This window comes from Aquarana catesbeiana, linkage group LG03, assembly GCF_042186555.1.
Source record: "Aquarana catesbeiana isolate 2022-GZ linkage group LG03, ASM4218655v1, whole genome shotgun sequence".
Lineage (NCBI taxonomy): Eukaryota > Metazoa > Chordata > Amphibia > Anura > Ranidae > Aquarana > Aquarana catesbeiana.
Window position 1 is genome coordinate 574,312,839 of NC_133326.1, and position 18,479 is coordinate 574,331,317.

Below are 18,479 nucleotides of genomic sequence, written 5' to 3' on the forward strand. Positions count from 1 at the left end.
GTGCAGCAGACTTGCAGAATGTTTGCAAAGAAAGTTGATCTTAAGTCATATAATGCAGACTTGCTGCAATTGTGCAACAAACTCTTGAAGCCTGGCACGTCTAGCAATAGTTTACCAAGTCATTCTCAATCTTGCAGCACAATTGCTTGCTATCTGGGAAGGCCGACAGCAAATTGGCCTCTAAAAATGTGGCAGTGCCTAAAAATAGAGAGCAACTGAGCATGTGCAGAGCAGGGTGAGACAGTGTATTACTGGATTTTAAACGATATAGGCACTTATTTTTAATGTTTTATTACATAGCTATACCTGCAAAAGGGGCCAGCCTGAAGTGATCTAGCAGGACTGGCAGTGCCACTATACAATGTAGACCAGTGCAGGCGTGTTTCAGCATGCTGGCTAGTGTGATTAAGCCCACAGTGAGGGTCAGTGGGATCACATAGAGAAATAAAAGAGCTGAAGATGAAATGTCTGATTCCTGGTCCCCTGCTGCCCTCAGTGGTTCCTCCCACCTCCCCCTATGTCACTACAGAAGTTAGTAATGATAGGGGCCCATGGGAGGAACCACTGACGGCAGCAGGGGACCAGGAATTAGACACTCCCAAACTGTTGGTTTGTGAATAACCTTCATTCCAGGCAGCAGCAGAAGAAGTACTCTTCTTCTCAGGGTGCCCTTTCATTCATCATTTTATGTTAGTATCTGAGTGACTTTATAATGCCATTACTGTATCCAATGATAGAAAAGTCCACTTCCCCTGCTGCCCCCCTGTGTGCTCTCACCTAATCTCTGCAGCGTCCTCCTCCCTCTCCTGCTCCATTCAAATCCGGAGAAGTCAGTCCAACTCACACACAACATCCCCGGGTACCACCCCTCCTCCCCGCACTCCTCAGCATCTCCATCACTTAGCCTGGACACTGCGCCTGCGCACGACATCCCACTCCTCAGCCACGCCTCCCTCCCCCCCTCACGTCACTCACACATTCAGCTCCTATACAAAACACAGGGGCGCGCTCCCGTGCGTGCACTCCCTCCTCCTCCCCCCTCCCTCTCTTCTTCTCCTTCAGCTCCTCCGCATCCGGGCATCGCTCTCGCGTGCGCGCGCCTCGCTACCAACTTTTCTTCTCTCAGCAGCTTGGAAAAAAAAAGCTGTGCCCCCAGCTCTCCGTATCCCTCCGCCGCGCTCCGCTTCGGGAAGTAGTCCCCGCCTCTCTGAGCCCTACCGAAACTCCGGCGGAGGAGACGGGAGAGCCGGGGGGGAAGAGGGAGACGGCTGAGACCGGGGAGGAAAGTCCGTGAGGAAGGCAGAGAGGAGCCGGCGGAGGACTGGGAGTGTGGAGGGGGAGAGTGAGCGGAGGAGTGCGAAGTGATGAGTCCGCTCCCCTCACAACTTGCTCACAGCGAGTAGTTCTCCGCGGACAGGAGCTCACTCCGCGCCCCGCACTCACCGGACTTGGCGGAGGGAGCCCCGCACAGGAAGAGCCCGACAAGGGGGGAGGCTGGACAAACTTCTCGGGGGGACGGAGAGGAGGGCCGGACCGACATGGAAGTGCAGAGCCTGCAGGAGGCCATCCAAGTGGAGATCCAGTGTCACCAGGTAATCACCTCAACTCTATAGGGGGGTATTCCACTCAGGGGGGCGCTACTACTCAACTCAACTCAGGGGGGCGCTACTACTGACCTCAACTCAGGGGGGCGCTACTACTCACCTCAACTCAGGGGGGCGCTACTACTCAACTCAGGGGGGCGCTACTACTCACCTCAACTCAGGGGGGCGCTACTACTCATCTCAACTCAGGGGGGCGCTACTACTCACCTCAACTCAGGGGGGCGCTACTACTCAACTCAGGGGGGCGCTACTACTCAACTCAGGGGGGCGCTACTACTCAACTCAGGGGGGCGCTACTACTCACCTCAACTCAGGGGGGCGCTACTACTCACCTCAACTCAGGGGGGCGCTACTACTCACCTCAACTCAGGGGGGCGCTACTACTCACCTCAACTCAGGGGGGTGCTACTACTCAACTCAACTCAGGGGGGCGCTACTACTCAACTCAGGGGGGCGCTATTACTGACCTCAACTCAGGGGGGCGCTACTACTCACCTCAACTCAGGGGGGCGCTACTACTCACCTCAACTCAGGGGGGCGCTACTACTCACCTCAACTCAGGGGGGCGCAACTACTCACCTCAACTCAGGGGGGAACTACTATTCAACTCAGGGGGGTGCTACTACTCACCTCAACTCAGGGGGGGCGCTACTACTCACCTCAACTCAGGGGGGCGCTACTACTCAACTCAGGGGGAACTACTACTCAACTCAGGGTGGTGCTACTACTCACCTCAACTCAGGGGGGTGCTACTACTCAACTCAGGGGGGGCGCTACTACTCACCTCAACTCAGGGGGGGCGCTACTACTCACCTCAACTCAGGGGGACGCTACCACTCAATTCAGGTGGGCGTTACTACTCACCTCAACTCAGGGGGGCGCTACCACTAAACTCAGGGGGGGCGCTACTACTCACCTCAACTCAGGGGGCGCTACTACTCACCTCAGGGGGCGCTACTACTCACCTCAACTCGGGGGCGCTACTACTCATCTCAACTCAGGGGGGGCGCTACCACTCAACTCAGGGGGGCGCTTCTACTCACCTCAACTCAGGGGGGCGCTACTACTCACCTCAACTCAGGGGGGCACTACCACTCAGAGGGGTGCTACTACTCAACTCAGGGGGCTCTACTACTCAACTCGGGGGGGGGCGTTACTACTCACCTCAACTCAGGGGGGCACTACCACTCAGGGGGGTGCTACTGCTCACCTCAACTCAGGGGGGGTGCTACCACTCACATCAACTCAGGGGGCCCCCTACTGCTCAACTCAGGTGGCATTGCTACTCACCAGGTACTGACCTCAACCCAGTGGGCCCCCCTACTGCTCAGCAAGGCAATGCCCTCAACTTAGGAAGTGGCGCCACTTTTCACCATATATTCACCTTAACTGAAGGGGGGGGATACTGCTCAACGAGGTTATGGTTGGAAGAAAGAAGGGGCTATTACACAACCAGGTAATGACTTCAACTGCAGGGGGGGGGGGGGCTGCTGCTTAGCCAGGTGATGACTGAGCTGGGGGGGGGGATACACACCAGGTACCAACCTCAACTATAGGGGGCGCTCTACTGCACAACAAGGCAATGCCCTCAACTTAGCAGGTGGCCCAACTTTTCATCGGGTATTGACTTTAAGTGAGGGGGTGGGGACCCGTCTGCTCAACCAAGTGATGACCTCCACTAGTGGAGGTCCTCTCTTCTGAGGTTTGGGGGGCTATTACTCATCCAGGTGATGACCCCAACTGCGAGGGGCCCCCCAATTGCTCACCAGGATGCTCCCTGGCTGTAGGCACTTCAACAGCTACTTTGTGAAGGAGGGGTTGTCACCCTCTGTGTTTTTGTCAAAGAGAACTTCTTTAGTTCTTCAGTTGTTGATCTGCCTCTCCAAGGGACCTCTCTGCACTCACTTAGTAGTCATATTTATTGTTTTGGTTGACCTCCACTTTCATACGTCTTCATTTTCTCTTTTCCTCCATAGCAATGTACTTATTTTTTCAGTTGCTTCTTCCTAAGAAAACAACAGTTCTTATAGGAGGCAGCTTTCTCTACTCATCCCAGCCAATTGCCAATTTGGAATCAAACTGGAAAAAAAAAATTAGACGACACTCCCTTATGAAAGTAGATCTGGATGACACTGAGTTTGTCAAAGCAGCATGTAACATAAACAAAGTTTTCATTTGTATTCGCCATCCTTTTTATGCATCTCTGTGCTGCTAATCTACTCTGACCCCTTTCCGCCACTTCCTGCCTACATGCCCGGGCTCTAGATGTGGTTGCATGCTGTTGCTCCTGAGCGGATGTTTGTCAGACCATGTCGTCAGGTTGGCTGCTCATGGTCTCCACTATGTGACAACGAGCACATTTGGGAAACAGTTGTCAACGCTTAACAGGAAATGCCTGAATAAGGCCCTTGGGGCAGGATGACCAATGGATTGTTTTAATGGACGTTGCAGGTTTGAAGATATTAAAAAGAATTTTTGAAATGATGTGAGGACTTATTGATTGGGTTTAAGTCTGCTTGTTCCCCCCCCCCCCCATGAATAAAGTTTACATTTGTATCAGATTGACCTAAGAATTGAGGTTTTCTGCTTTTGTAAAGCACCCTCTCCAGTACATTGAACTTTACACCCACTTTGTGCCCCCTTTTAGTAAATCCCCCTTTGTGCCCTTCCCTCTGAATATATCTATTTTTTGAACCTGTTCCATAGCTTGTGCCTTTCCCTTCACAATCTTCTGTTTGTAATACTTTGTATTTTTTTCTCTTTTGATCCTAACCTTGTTTCCATTAAGAAAGATAACCTTCACTTTACTATTGTTGACTGTTCAGTGTTATTCCCCCCCCCCCCCACCATGTTCAGTTCTTGGCTGGCCTCACTGTAGGGGCCCTTTTTATTAACAACGTGTTTCAATATCCATATACACTTTGTTGCCTGCTTAGCACTTCCAGTACTCAGAACTCCCTATTTTCTTTCTTTTTTTCCTCCATCGCTTTAAGTTTTGTGTTTACTCCTCTATCTCCTTCCTCAATGGTCTCTCCCCAGACGTGATTGCTTTCTGCTGCCATTTCACGTCGGCGTTCAGTAGATCGGCATTGTACTTCAGCCTGTTCACTTGTTCCACTCTTCATCATTTCATCACTTTACTTGATGTTGTTTACTCTCCTTTCGTCTGCCATGCCTCATTTCCATGCTGTTTTCCTCTGACAACTTCATACGCAAAGTCCCAGCGTCCCTGGCGTAGTCTACTTTTTGCCTTCGTCCCTGGCGTAGTCTACTTTTTCCATTTATACACCTTTCACTACTATGCCCATCTACTTTCTCCCCCTTTCTTACTCTCTTGTCCTTACTCATCCCCATCCTTTGCCCCCTCCCTACTCTTCCTCTTCTTTGCACTCGCCCCCTCCTTCTCCCTACTCTTCCTCTTGTTCCTTTGCCCCCCTCCCCTTCTCCCCACTCTTCACCCCCCTCCCTTTTTTTTTCTCCCCCCTCTCCATCTCTCTCTCTCTCACTACTTCTTCCTCCCCTCCCTCCTCTCCCCGCCCCCTCCCTCCCTTGTCTTTTGCTGGAGCAAGCAACAAGGATTTGGAAGTAATATTGCGGTGCTGCTGCGTGGAGATTAGGACGAGACCTGAATATTTATGAGCTGGCTTGGGGGAAACTGCCTCACACACGCACTGTGTGTGTTTACTTGCCTCTTTGTTCCTTCCCATTTCCATCAAACTTGAAACACTTTCTCATTCCTCCTACTCTGACACTCTTCTTTTCTATCTAGATACACTTAGTTTTTTTTTTTTTCTTTTTTCTTTTTTTAAGGCATCTTAGATTTTATTTTCTTTCTTCGTTAGAAACTAGTTGCACGGATGAAGCAAGAGCCACAGGTAATTGCAGATTTTACAAAAAAATTTTTTGCAAGCTATTTTCATGTCCTTCGGATTTGTTGTTTGTGGTGGAGTACAGCTGTACAGTGGGAGGATGACAAACTTTATCGGCTGCCATCGCTTTTTTTTTTTTTTTTTTTTAAAGAGATCATTTCCATGTGAAGGAACAGACTTGTGTTATTTTTTTCATCTTTAAAATAAAAGGTGTCAGGGAATAGCCATTGAGGTTCAATGATTACTTGCCCCCTTCCTGTGTTACACAAGAAAAAAAATCACATGAACATTCTTTTGCACAGTATGTTGACTTCTGCCTTTCCTTTCTCCTAGTCCTGTGTTTGTCACTATGGAATACTTTTAAGTGATTTTTTTTTTTTTTTTTGCTTCAATGTATCCTTGAACGCCCCAGCAGAAGTTATCTCTGCAAGATAAATAATGATACAGCTCGTGATGAGACATCAGAAATATCTTGTACACTTGTTTGTGTTTTTTTTTTCCCTTGCTCTCTATACGCCATACTTTGTAAACACCCTGTTAAAGTGTGTCATTTTTCCATAGGCGATCAAGGTTGCTCAGTGTGCAGCATTCTTAGCATTCTCCTCCATGGCTCAGCAGATCACACACACACATACACACATACACACTTGTGAGTTGTAGGTACATGGATTTTCTTCCCCTTTTCTTTTTTTTCCAAGGCATCCATTTTGAATGGATGGGCTTGTTTAGGAAGGTTTAAAAAAGAAAAAAAACAACACTCACGGAGTGACTTTTTGATCTTGATGTGCAGTAGGGGCTGGGGGGATGTCTATATGACGAGGGCTACAGCAGATGGATGTTGGAGTGTTCTTTGTTGCAGATTGCTGCAGCAGGCAATCCATTGAACACTTTCTCCTCTGGCTTTATGAGACACTTTCACTCTCTTCTTCTTTCTTGGCACCACAAAGTTAACTCTCTGCTTGCCAGAAGTGCAGTGAGCCCCCCCCCCCCCCATCCTCTTTCTTCCTTAGCTGTGCCGGAAATGGAAGAGAGGGGGGAGGCAGTATGTGTGTATGGTATGTGGTTGTGCTCCTTTCAGTACCATGGACAGATGCCATTGAAAGCCTTCTTCCTCCTTCCCCCAGTGTAGTGAAATGCGCAGAACTTTCACACTGGAGCTTGTGCATGTTATGTGCCTCGCCGCTGGCTCGTTTTAGGGGTCTGTGTGCTGTTTTGTGAAGCCCCAGGGTGAATGTGAGCAGTTTGCGTTTCTCTCCTCCCCCCCTTTCAATGAATCGATCGCCCTTCCTTAGGAATGCAGCAGCTTTTCAGCACCAAACTTGGAACAGCTCCTTTATCAACTGCCGACCCCAAACCACCCCCCCTTGTCCTTTCCTTGTCCAAGCCATTGCCCCAGGTCGGTGATTTAATGTTCTGCTGTTACTTCTGCTCGAGTTTGGAAGCCTTGTCATGTTAATGAGGGTTTGTCAGCACTCTCAGTTTGGTAGTGGAAGCTTCCATTTTGTGAGAAAGGGGTGTTGGTTTCTTCCTAACATGGAGAAAAGTCTGCAGAGTTTGAGATGGGGGATGGGGCCCCATTCATGCTGAACATTACCATTTTGATTGCATTGATGCCATTTTTGGAGGGGGAGGGAATCAAATCACCCCTTTTACTCGTGCAGAAACACACAAAGATGTTTAATCACTGTACAGAATCAGAAATCAGATACTTTTCTTTTAGCAAAGCAAAACCTTTTCACTGCCTCATACCTAAAGGCTGTTAGACCTTTAATTAGAGTAAAAGAGGCAAGCTGTTGACTACAGTTCGTTTACAAGGATGCAGATTTTTTTTTCTTTTTACTGCAACAATGCACTGCTAGGACCAATCTGTGTGTTTGTGTTGTGCTTTAAGACCCTTTAAAGAACAGCTGCAGTGATATTCACTGCATCGAAAATAACTACATGAATACTTTAAACCTTGAGATGTTTATAAGGATTACCATCGACCTTTGGTTTGTTTTTAGCACTTGTATATATTTGGATTATTTCAACAACTGGTGCAGTGAGAAGTTTTTAAAACCAGGCAACATATTTAAGTTAATCATAAGTTATAATTTAATTATCCTAGATAGCAATGTCAGTTTAACAATGAAGCATTTTGATTTTTTATGAGACTTGCAGTTTATTAGCTTGTTAAACACGGTTAAGACTTTGAGCAAGTAAATTAAATTTGATTTTTGTTAGATTTAAAAGAGTTTAAAGATCTGTTTTTACCGTGTGGGGATAATGTATCAGAACCATGTATGAAAAATTGGAACCTTTTGCATAAGTTCAGCTCTATTTACTGATTGAAAAGCACATACACACACTTGGCTTGTGTGTCCTTGTAATCTGGTCATTCCATTGAAGGTTATAGTACCTAAATATGTGGATTGTGCATTATACAGAGAGCTGCATGGATGATGCAACAAGCTTAAGTACTTTCTACAACCCAGTATGATGATGTTCACTCAGCTGTGCATGTTTACAAATAATATAGTTATTTCTTCCTTTTTTTGCATTCCCCTTTTTGCCTTTGTACTAATTATCCAGTTTATACATCAGCTGTTTCATTATCTTATCCAGTTTATGAAACTGCTTCATAAACTGTACTTTAAGGGAGTGATTTATCACAACACATTATCATTCGGTTCATTGCTTCATTTTTATCATTGCTCTATAAATCTTATTGGCTAAGGTCTAATAATCTGATATGTGTTGTCATCTCATCCCAGCACGGACTTAATTCTTGTCACACAACACGCACTGTTTAAATATGGAGCTCGGGGAAAGAAAAAAAAAAAAAAAAGAGCAAGCACTGCAGCATTCTGGGGGGATTTGGACCCCAGCTGCTTGTTTGCATTAGATTTTGCTTCAATTGTCTTCCATTCTCTTTGATTTGCAAGAGCACAGATTTGTCTTCATGGGGTGGAATAGTTTAATAGTTATAAGCATCGAAAGCAGACAAAGTCAGCAACTTAGATGCTTCCAAGTTTATGAAAACATTACTAGGCAATGTGCAAAGCGCAGTAACTTGTAACAGCCAAACAGCAATCATCGTTCATTGTTCTGATTCCGTTAAACTGATAAAGGCTAAAATCCGATAGTGTGCAGCTCAGATTCATCGCTTTTTCCACTCCATGTTAAGTAAGCCTGAACATAGTTTTACTGGTATCTCAGTTGTATTTTTGATGCCTGTATTGCCAGATCCCTTTGGTTTTGGTTTGCTTGTTTCTGAATGATCCTGAATCACCTAGGGGGAATTGGTATAAAGCAATCAATGTGATTTTCACAAAACATTTACTGGTGATGACCCAATCACTGTCTTTTAAAATGCATGTGCCTGGGAGAATCACCCTTAGTGAATGTTCACTGAATGTTGGATTCACTGCTTTTTTAATGTGCTCCAAAGTGTGCTCTTGTTGAAGTTAATCGCATAGAAACAAGAGGCCTTTCCAGATGTGCTTTGAAAAGCCTGCTGCATCTTTCTGCAATAGATTCTATAATATTCTAAAAAAATTGCCTTTTTTTTTACTTTATTGACAGCCTTAGTAGTTGAGTAGTTGTACTTTGTACAGTAGTCTAACCCTATTCTTTAAAAACTATATTAAACCCTTTTTATTCATATATTATTAAAAATGCTGATGTATGGACTCAAATTGTCTACAGTTTTTTCTTATATTTATTTCTGCATTTATATAGTCACTCTTCAACCTAACGCCCAATGACTGGCCCTAATTTCCTTTGTACAGTTGGCTCCTTTACTTGCAGGGTCCTATGGAGCCCTGCTGGATCTACTCTTCCATGAAAGCCAATGGAAAGAGAACTATTTACTGATGTAAATATCAGACCTGCACCAACAGGCAGGCTGTAAGCAATAGAAGTACTAAGGCCTGCCTCTGCGCCTTTGTTTGAAAGCAGCTTACGACCCCTCTCACACTGAGGTGCTTTTCACGTGCTTTCACGCTAAAAAAAGCGCCTGAAAAGCTCACGAAATACTATTTCAATTAAAATCAATTAATTCCTTTACGCTGGGGCAGGGTGGTGAAAAAACGCCCCTCTCCATTGAAATGAATGAAAAGCGCTTCAAAAGCGCTCAGTGTTTTACTGACAGTTTAGAAGCGCCTCAGTGTGAAAGGGGCCTACAAGGTCCGTGCATATGTCATGGCGCTTGAATCAAGGGACATGTAGTCCCAAGGAAGTGAACTCTTAAGGAAACAATGAGACCAGAAGTTCAGGGAAGCGGCACATCGAGACCCAAAGCCGCACCTGTAATAACTTTAACATGTAAGTATTTATGGACATTTTTTGGAACAGGAATTTAGTTTGTTTTGTTGCATTTGTAAGTGGAAATTAAAAAAAAAAAAAAGTATTACTAACTCACTGAATTATTTGTCATATTTGTTTGTTTATGATGTCAGCAAACTGGCTGACTTCAGCCATGAATTGCATGTCATATACTGTAGTGGCCCACTTTGCTCTTGGTGCTTTAGTGATATGAGTGCCGGTTCACACTGATGTGAGTTCATAACAAATGTGATGCGTCAAAAACATTCTAAATTCGCTTGTCATCCATAAAGTCATTGTTTTCAATGACGGTCGTTCACATACATGCGTTGCGATTCCTCTACGAATGCAATACGATAAAAAAAGGGTCTTGTACGAGTTTACAGCGTTGCGTTGCGAATTTAGTCTCCATAGACATCAATGTAAATCGTTCTGGAATCGCATTGTTGGTTCAGATATGTGCGAATTCCACCACACTACTCTCCACAAAAACCAGGAAGTACACAGGAAGTTAACACCTTTTTTTTTTTTTTTTGTACATTATGATTCCATTGGCTAGAACATCAATCGCAGCTATGTCCAACTCCTGAAATTCGCAGTAAAATCGCGGTAAATTCGCAGTAAAATCGCACCTCACACAGGACAAAAATCAGAACAAATTCACAGCACAGCAGTGTGAACCGGCACTGAAGGTTGGATCAGAGGAAGAATGTTGTCATGAGCATGAAGTATTTGTTTTAATCTGTGTGCAGGAATTGTGGCATGGGAAGCGGTAAATTGCAGCGGTGCTGATTTCTTTACTTGCAGCATGTTTAAATTAAGCAAAGGCCAGCAGTTTGATGAACAGTGTTGCTGTTCCGTTAACAAGCTTAAGCATATTGTCTTTGGTGTAAAGCCAAGCAAAATGGCTGCTGCCTGTGGCCTTCTCTCAACAACTGCTAATTAATATCAGAAATTATAACAGCTTGATAAAAGAATTGCTGTTAAGGATAGTATTTTAGTTAATTATGATTTATAGCCAGCAGGCCTAAATAGAGGCAAGCTCAAGTTTTTGTGACATTTCTACATTTCTGCATTTTTTGTTGTTGTTTCTATCATTATTGTTAGTGTCAGTCAGTATTTTAACCAAAGAAGGCAAATGGAGATTCTCAAGATTTTTTGGAACTTCAAAACTCACATTACAGTTTTTGATAGCTAGGTAGCTAGATTGCTAAATAGTTTTTTCGATCCCTTGGGTATTCTGAGCAAAATCACTGTGCTTGAATTCCCAGGTCTGTGCACTTACCATGAGCGGATCCTATCCTATTTTCTCAGCTGGATTCTGTATGTAAAATAAAATGTAAAAAGTGGGAAAAGCTGATGGAGCAGAGAACTAAGGTTTAGTTCACATCTGTACATCTTTGGTGTGGTGTGGTGTGTTGTGGGCACGTTTTACACCATTGAAGTCTGGGTAACACATGTATTTCTTGAAATCACATCAAGGATGCGGCAAGCAGGTCTTTTTCCAACACACCTTTCCTCCGCTGCACCTAAAAGGAACTGAAAGGAATGAGGAAAGTCAAATGTTACCACTGGGGTCCTCAGTAGATATAAGAAGATGGGGAGTAATTTATTTCAGAAGACTCTATTTGTACCTGAAATATCTCTTCTGAGTGGATTAACTCTTTTAAGCGGAACTAAACTGTATCTGAGCAGCAGAAACCAAAAATGCTATTCAATACTTTTTTATTATTCAGTGCAAACTCAGCCATCTGTCCATGACTCCATGTTTAATTTTGTTGGGAAATCAATTTGAAAAACACTCCCTAGCATTTCTAGCTGTGGTGATCTTGAGTAAGGGCAGATGATTCATGTAGCATTTACCTACTAGAATACATCTGCCCTTAGCTCAGGCATGCAGGGAGGAGGGTGTGCTTAGCTGAGAAAAGCCCCTCCTCCAGATGCAAGAAAAAAATGCCCATGAAGACTCCTGGGATGTTAAAAAATTATTTAATATTCCTTTCCATCTGTTTACTAAGATTAGCAGCAAAAGGATTTAAAATAGTTAAAGTGATTCTGAACCTCAGGCATGAAATATGAACAAAGAATATCCCTCTATATTGTGTACTTGTCTCATTTAAGAGCACTGTCATTTCTGTCTGCTGCTTTGTTCCTCTGCTATCAACATGAATTACTTCTGACAAATTTTCTTGACACCGAAAGAAAAATTATGACAGGGGAAGGACCTCCAGCTGATTGACAGCCTCAGCTCTGTTCCTGTGTGAAGGGGGTGTGTACCTTCCCTCCAATCAACTCTCAGTGCTCTCCTCGCATGCGCTATGCAGAGTGTAACTTCAGCTCTCCCCATTATTTTTTCTGAACTCTCAGACAGCACTTTAAACAGATGTCGAGAAAAGAAGACTGCAGATAAACAGGTACAACTTTTGTAGGATGATTTGTTTCATCTCTGCGTAGCACCTGAGGATAGTCCCTTCACTGCGTATACAGTGCATCCGGAAAGTATTCACAGTGCTTAAAGTGGGGTTCCCATTTTAAAAATAAAAAAATTAAAAGTCAGCAGCTACAAATACTGCAGACTTTTAATTGAACACTTACCTGTCACAGGGTCCAGCGATGCGGGGGATCGAAGCCCTGCTCATCCCCCCCTCCGCTCAGCGGCGCCGGCATTCTAACTGTGGACGCAAGCCACGCCGTGCGCTGTCACTGGCCCCACAATCATCTGGGACCGGTCACGTGTCCCAGATGATTGACAAGAGGGAGGGGAGAAAGGCGATCTCCCTTCCTGCGCCGAGGGAAGTGACGTCAGGAGCCCAGGCACCGACGGAGGCAGACTACGAGGGGAACCCCTAGCAACAGGCATTTAGAGGTGAGTAAAAAAAAATTTTTTTCGCCAAATGTTTTTTTTTAAACGCATTACTATTTTTTTTTTTCGGGTTGGAACTCCACTTTAACTTTTTCACATTTTGTTATGTTATAGCCTTAGTCCAAAATTGATTAAATTAATTATTTTCCTCAAAATTCTACAAACAATACCCCACACTGACAACGTGAAAAAAGTTTGTTTGAAATCTTTGCAAATTTATTAAAAATAAAAAACGAAAAAATTGCATGTACATAATGTATTCACAGCCTTCGCCATGACACTCAAAATTGAGCTCAGGTGCATCCTGTTTCCACTGATCATCCTAGAGATGTTTCTATAACTTGATTGGAGTCTACCTGTGGTAAATTTAGTTGATTGGACATGATTTGGAAAGGCACACCACTGTCTATATAAGGTCCTGCAGTTAATATTGCATGTCAGAGCACAAATCCAAGCCCTGAAGTCCAAGGAATTGTCTGTAGACCCCCGAGACAGGATTGTATTGAGGCACACATCTGGGGAAGGGTACAAAAAAATTTCTGCAGCATTGAAGGTCCCAATGAGCACAGTGGCCTCCATCATCCCTAAATGGAGGAGGTTTGGAACCACCAGGACTCTTCCTAGAGTGGGCCTGCCCGGCCAAACTGAGTGATCAGGGGAACAGGGCCTTGGTCAAGGAGGTGACCGAGAACCCGATGGTCACTCTGACAGAGCTCCAGCATTTCTCTGTGAAGAGAGGAGAAACTTCCAAAAGAACAACCATCTCTGCAGCACTCCACCAATCAGGCCTGTATGGTAGAGTGGCCAGACAGAACCCACTCTTCAGTAAAAGGCACATAACAGCCTGCCTGGAGTTTGCCAAAAGGCACTCAAAGAACTCTCAGACCATGAGACATAAAATTCTCTGGTCTAATGAAACAAAGATTGAACTCTTTGGCCTGAATGGCAAGTGTCATGTCTGGAGGAAACCAGACATGGCTCATCACCTGGCAAATACCATCCCTACAGTGAAGCATGCTGTGGGGATGTTTTTCAGCAGCAGGAACTGGAAGACTAATCTGGATCAAGGGAAAGATGAATGCAGCAATGTACAGAGACATCCTTGATGAAAACTTGCTCTGGACCTCAGACTGGGGCGAAGGTTCATCTTCCAACAGGACAATGACCCTAAGCACACAGCCAAGATAACAAAGGAGTGGCTACAGGACAACTCTGTAAATGTCCTTGAGTGGCCCAGCCAGAGCCCAGACTTGAACCCGATTGAACATCTCTGGAGAGATCTGAAATTGGCTGTGCACCGACGCTCCCTATCCAACCTGATGGAGCTTGAGAGGTCCTGCAAAGAAGATTGGGAGAAACTGTCCACAAATAGGTGTGCCAAACCTGTAGCATCATACTCAAAAAGACTTGAGGCTGTAATTGGTGCCAAAGGTGCTTCAACAAAGTATTGAGCAAATGCTGCTGTGAATACTTACACTATCTCACAAAAGTGAGTACACCCCTCACATTTTTGTAAATATTTTATTGTATCTTTTCATGTGACAACACTGAAGAAATTACACTTTTCTACACTGTAAAGTAGTGAGTGTACAACTTGTATAACAGTGTAAATTTGCTGTTGCCTCAAAATAACTTAACACAGGCAATAATGTCTAAACCGCTGGCAACAAAAGTGAGTGCATCCCTAAGTGAAACTGTCCAAATTGGGCCCAAAGTGTCAATATTTTGTGTGGACACCATTATTTTCCAGCACTGCCTTAACCCTCTTGGGCATAGAGTTCACCAGAGCTTCACAGGTTGCCACTGGAGTCCTCTTCCACTTCTCCATGATAACATCACGGAGCTGGTGGATGTTAGAGACCTTGCGCTCCTCCACCTTTCATTTGAGGATGCCCCACAGATGCTCAATAGGGTTTTGGTCTAGAGACATGCTTGGCCATTCCATCACCTTTACCCTCTGCTTCTTTAGCAAGGCAGTGGTCGTCTTGGAGGTGTGTTTGGGGCCGTTATCATGTTGGAATACTGCTCTGCGGCCCAGTGTTGGAAGGGAGGGGATCGTGCGCAGCTTTAGTATGTCACAGTACATGTTGGCATTCGTGGGTTCCCTCAATGAACTGTAGCTCGTGGCGGCAGCACTCATGCAGCCCCAGACCATGACACTCCCACCACCATGCTTGACTGTAGGCAAGACACACTTGTCTTTGTACTCCTCACCTGGTTGCCGCCACACACGCTTGACACCATCTGAACCAAATAAGTTTATCTTGGTCTCATCGGACCACAGGACATGGTTCCAGTGCAGCAATCCATGTCCTTAGTATGCTTGTCTTCAGCAAACTGTTTGTGGGCGTCTTTGTGCATCATCTTTAGAAGAGGCTTCCTTCTGGGACAACAGCTATGCAGACCAATTTGATGCAGTATGCGGCGTATGGTCTGACCCCCCAGCCCCTTCAACCTCTGCAGCAATGCTGGCAGCACTCATACGTCTATTTCCCAAAGACAACCTCCAGATATGATGCTGAGCACGTGCACTGAGTGGAACCTGTCCTGTTAAACCGCTGTATGGTCTTGGCAACCATGTTGCAGCTCAGTTTCAGGGTCTTCTTATAGCCTAGGCCATCTTTATGTAGAACAACAATTCTTTTATTCAGATCCTCAGAGAGTTCTTTGCCATGAGGTGCCGTGTTGAACTTCCAGTGACCAGTATGAGAGAGTGAGAGCGATAACACCAAATTTAACACACCTGCTCCCCATTCACACCCGAGACCTTGTAACACTAACGAGTTACATGACACCGGAGAGGGAAAATGGCTAATTGGGCCCAGTTTGGACATTTTCATTTAGGGGTGTACTCACTTTTGTTGCCAGCGGTTTAGACATTAATAGCTGTGTGTTGAGTTATTTTGAGGGGACAGCAAATTTACACTGTTATACACGCTGTACACTCACTAAATTGTAGCAAGTGTCATTTCTTCAGTGTCGTCACATGAAAAGATAGAATAAAATATTTACAAAAATGTGACGGATGAACTCACTTTTGTGAGATACTGTGTATACAGGGGATTTATTTCCTTTTTTAATTTTTAATAAATTTGCAAATATTTCAAACAAACTTTTTTCACATTGTCATTATGGGGTATTGTTTGTAGATCTTTGAGGAAAAAATTAATTTAATCCATTTTGGAATAAGGCTGTAACATAACAAAATGTGGAAAAAGTGAACCTCTGTGAATACTTTCTGGATGCACTGTATGTAAGGGCTAAAAGCCACTTTAAAGTGGTTGTAAAATCATTAAAGAAAAAAAAAAAACTAACGCCTGCGAGACAAAGGCATAATGAGCTAGTATGCTATGCTATGCTATGCTATAGCATACTAGCTCATTATGTAATACTCACTTGAGATCGAAGCCCTCGCTACAGTGCCCATACACAGCACCGGTCGGCGACATTTCTCCCCTGAGTTACTTTCGGGTATCGCAGGTCTGCCGCTGTGATTGGCCGGAGCAGTGATGGCATCACTCCTGCGCATGTGCACGGTAACAGCACACTTATGTGCCGTTGCTTCAGTTTGTGTCAGTGCGCATGTGCCAATAATGTCGGCACATGCAAATACAGGGGATATCGCCTAAACCGTGCAGGTTTAGGAGGTATCCTGGGTAGCTACAGGTAAGCCTAATTATAGGCTTACCTGTAGCGAAAGTGGTGTGTAAGGCTACGTTCAGACTGGGGCGGGCTGGCGTTGCGCCGCTTTACCGTCGTTTTAGCGGCACGGTTTTAACCCCCGCTAGCGGCCAAAAAAGAGTTAAAACCACCCGCAGCACCGCTTTGCCAGCGGGTTTTCTGCGCTGCCCCATTGTTTTCAATGGGAAAGGGTGCTATAGGAGCGGTGATTACACCGCTCCTATAGCGCTGCAAAGATGCGGCTTGCAGGACTTTTTTGACCGTCGTGCAAGCGCACCGCTCCAGTGTGGAAGCACTTGAGGTTCTAACACAGGAGAGGCACTTTACAGGTACTATTTTTAGCGCTGTAGGGCCTGTAAAGCGCCTCAGTGTGAAAGTAGCCTTATGCCGCGTACACACGAACAGACTTTCCGGCAGAAAAGGTCTGACAGAACGATTCTGATCGTGTGTGGGCTTCGTCGGACCTTTTCTGCTGAAAACAAATAGAAAGAAAAAACCATCCAACTAGGTCATACAGGTTGCCACCATACCTAAAACAGAAAAATAAGATTACCCCCTCAAGAGGCTGGTGGGACTTTAACGGCAGCCGACCCAGCAGCCTCTTGAGGGGGTAATCTTATTTTTTTGTTGAAAATTCCGACGGACCTAGAAATAGAACATGTTTTAAATCTTTCCGAAGGACTCGATTCCTATCGAAAAAAACGTTCGTCTGTATGCTAGTCCGACGGACCGAAAACGACGCAAGGGCAGCTATTAGCTACTGGCTATTGAACTTCCTTTTCTAGTCCGGTCGTACGTCATCACGTTTGAAAAGATCGGACTTTGGTGTGATCGTGTGTAGGCAAGTCCGTTTCGTCGGAACTCCATCAGAACTCCGTTGAAAAGTCCTTCGGAGTTCAGTCCGACGAGAAGTCCGCTCGTGTGTACGCGGCATTAGGGTTTACAACCACTTTAATGTTGATTGGGAGAGTTTTGTTCCCCTTTAAGAGGATATCTTCTCGTCATTAAAATCACAAGAACCCTGATTATGTTGTGATATCTCGTGGGGCAGACAAGTTCATATAGAATTCATGAGCCAGTTGCTCCAATCTATGAACATGCAGGGAACATGCAGTTGAACAGCTGTAGAAAATGCACATAAAGGTACCAGCTGTAATTTTTTTAGGTTGCCTGTTCCCCTGGGATTTTTCGAGCTTGTCACTATGCACAAGATAATATTTTGCACCTGCATGGAAGATTGCAGATCAGCTGTCAGTAGCTGGAGTCACATTTAAGATGAGGACAGGAAGTGGATGGGGGTGGGACTACTGTTTCATGTGAGTGCATGGTATGCAATATCTAGCAAAATTCTGGAACCCACAGAAGCAGGACACTGTCAGAGATACCGCCCATTTCCTGATAACAAAACTCTGGAATGTTTTTATTTTCTTGCTGGGCAATCTAGAAATAAAAAGCTCTGGAATATATATTTTGCATATTTATAGCTGTCTATTGTCAAAACCACAAGTGTAGTGATGGCAGAAAACTTTCTTCAATTAATTTCATTATTCTAAGCATATGCGCAATGACTTCTAAAAGTTTCAGATGGCTTTCAGATTTTACGGACTGCTGGCTGACTGCCACTTTGAAATGTCTGCTAAATAAAGGAATCTAGTTTATATGGGAATAGGTGTTTTGCTATCTACTAGTTACTAAACATTTGCTTTTTTAAGTGACAGTTGAGCTAAAGCTTAAAAAATAACAATACAATGTAGCAGATGGTGAATTGGATCAATTTATGCAGGAGTTTGTTTATCAGATGCTCAGTGGATGCTACCATATGTCTAAGAAAGCCCATCTCATGGCTGGAATCAATGGGCCTATGTGTGTGAGTACTAAAGGAAATGTTGCCCTTAGTAACTGGTTTCTGTACAGATGTCAGTATTCAAGTGCAGAATATAGAAACTTACTGGTTTCTATAACATAAAAATGTTTGAGTTCTATACTGAAAGTGTACCATTACTGTTTTTGCCAATTGCTTTAGGTGAAGACTTGAATAACATGCAAACACCTCCAGGTACTTATATCAACTTTACTAAAAAAGCAGGGGTGTCCAACCTGCGGCCCATGGAACCCATGGGCCACATGCGGCTCAAAACAGCTATGAATGCAGCCCAG

General features: G+C 44.7%; 1 protein-coding gene across 4 annotated transcripts in view; it reads left to right on the forward strand.

Annotated features, from left to right (window-relative positions):
* Positions 1–1,059: 1,059 nt before the first annotated feature.
* PHF21B (PHD finger protein 21B) overlaps positions 1,060–18,479 on the forward strand; it is a 213,015-nt gene continuing 195,595 nt past the window's right edge. For 2 of the 4 annotated variants that reach the window (XM_073621924.1, XM_073621923.1), the window contains exon 1: positions 1,060–1,592. In XM_073621924.1, coding sequence (XP_073478025.1) covers positions 1,539–1,592 — 54 coding nt within the window. In that variant the 5' untranslated portion in view covers positions 1,060–1,538. Of the gene's footprint in view, positions 1,593–5,218; positions 5,480–18,479 lie in introns of those variants that run through there. The other 2 variants (XM_073621926.1, XM_073621925.1) reach the window with 2 other exon arrangements.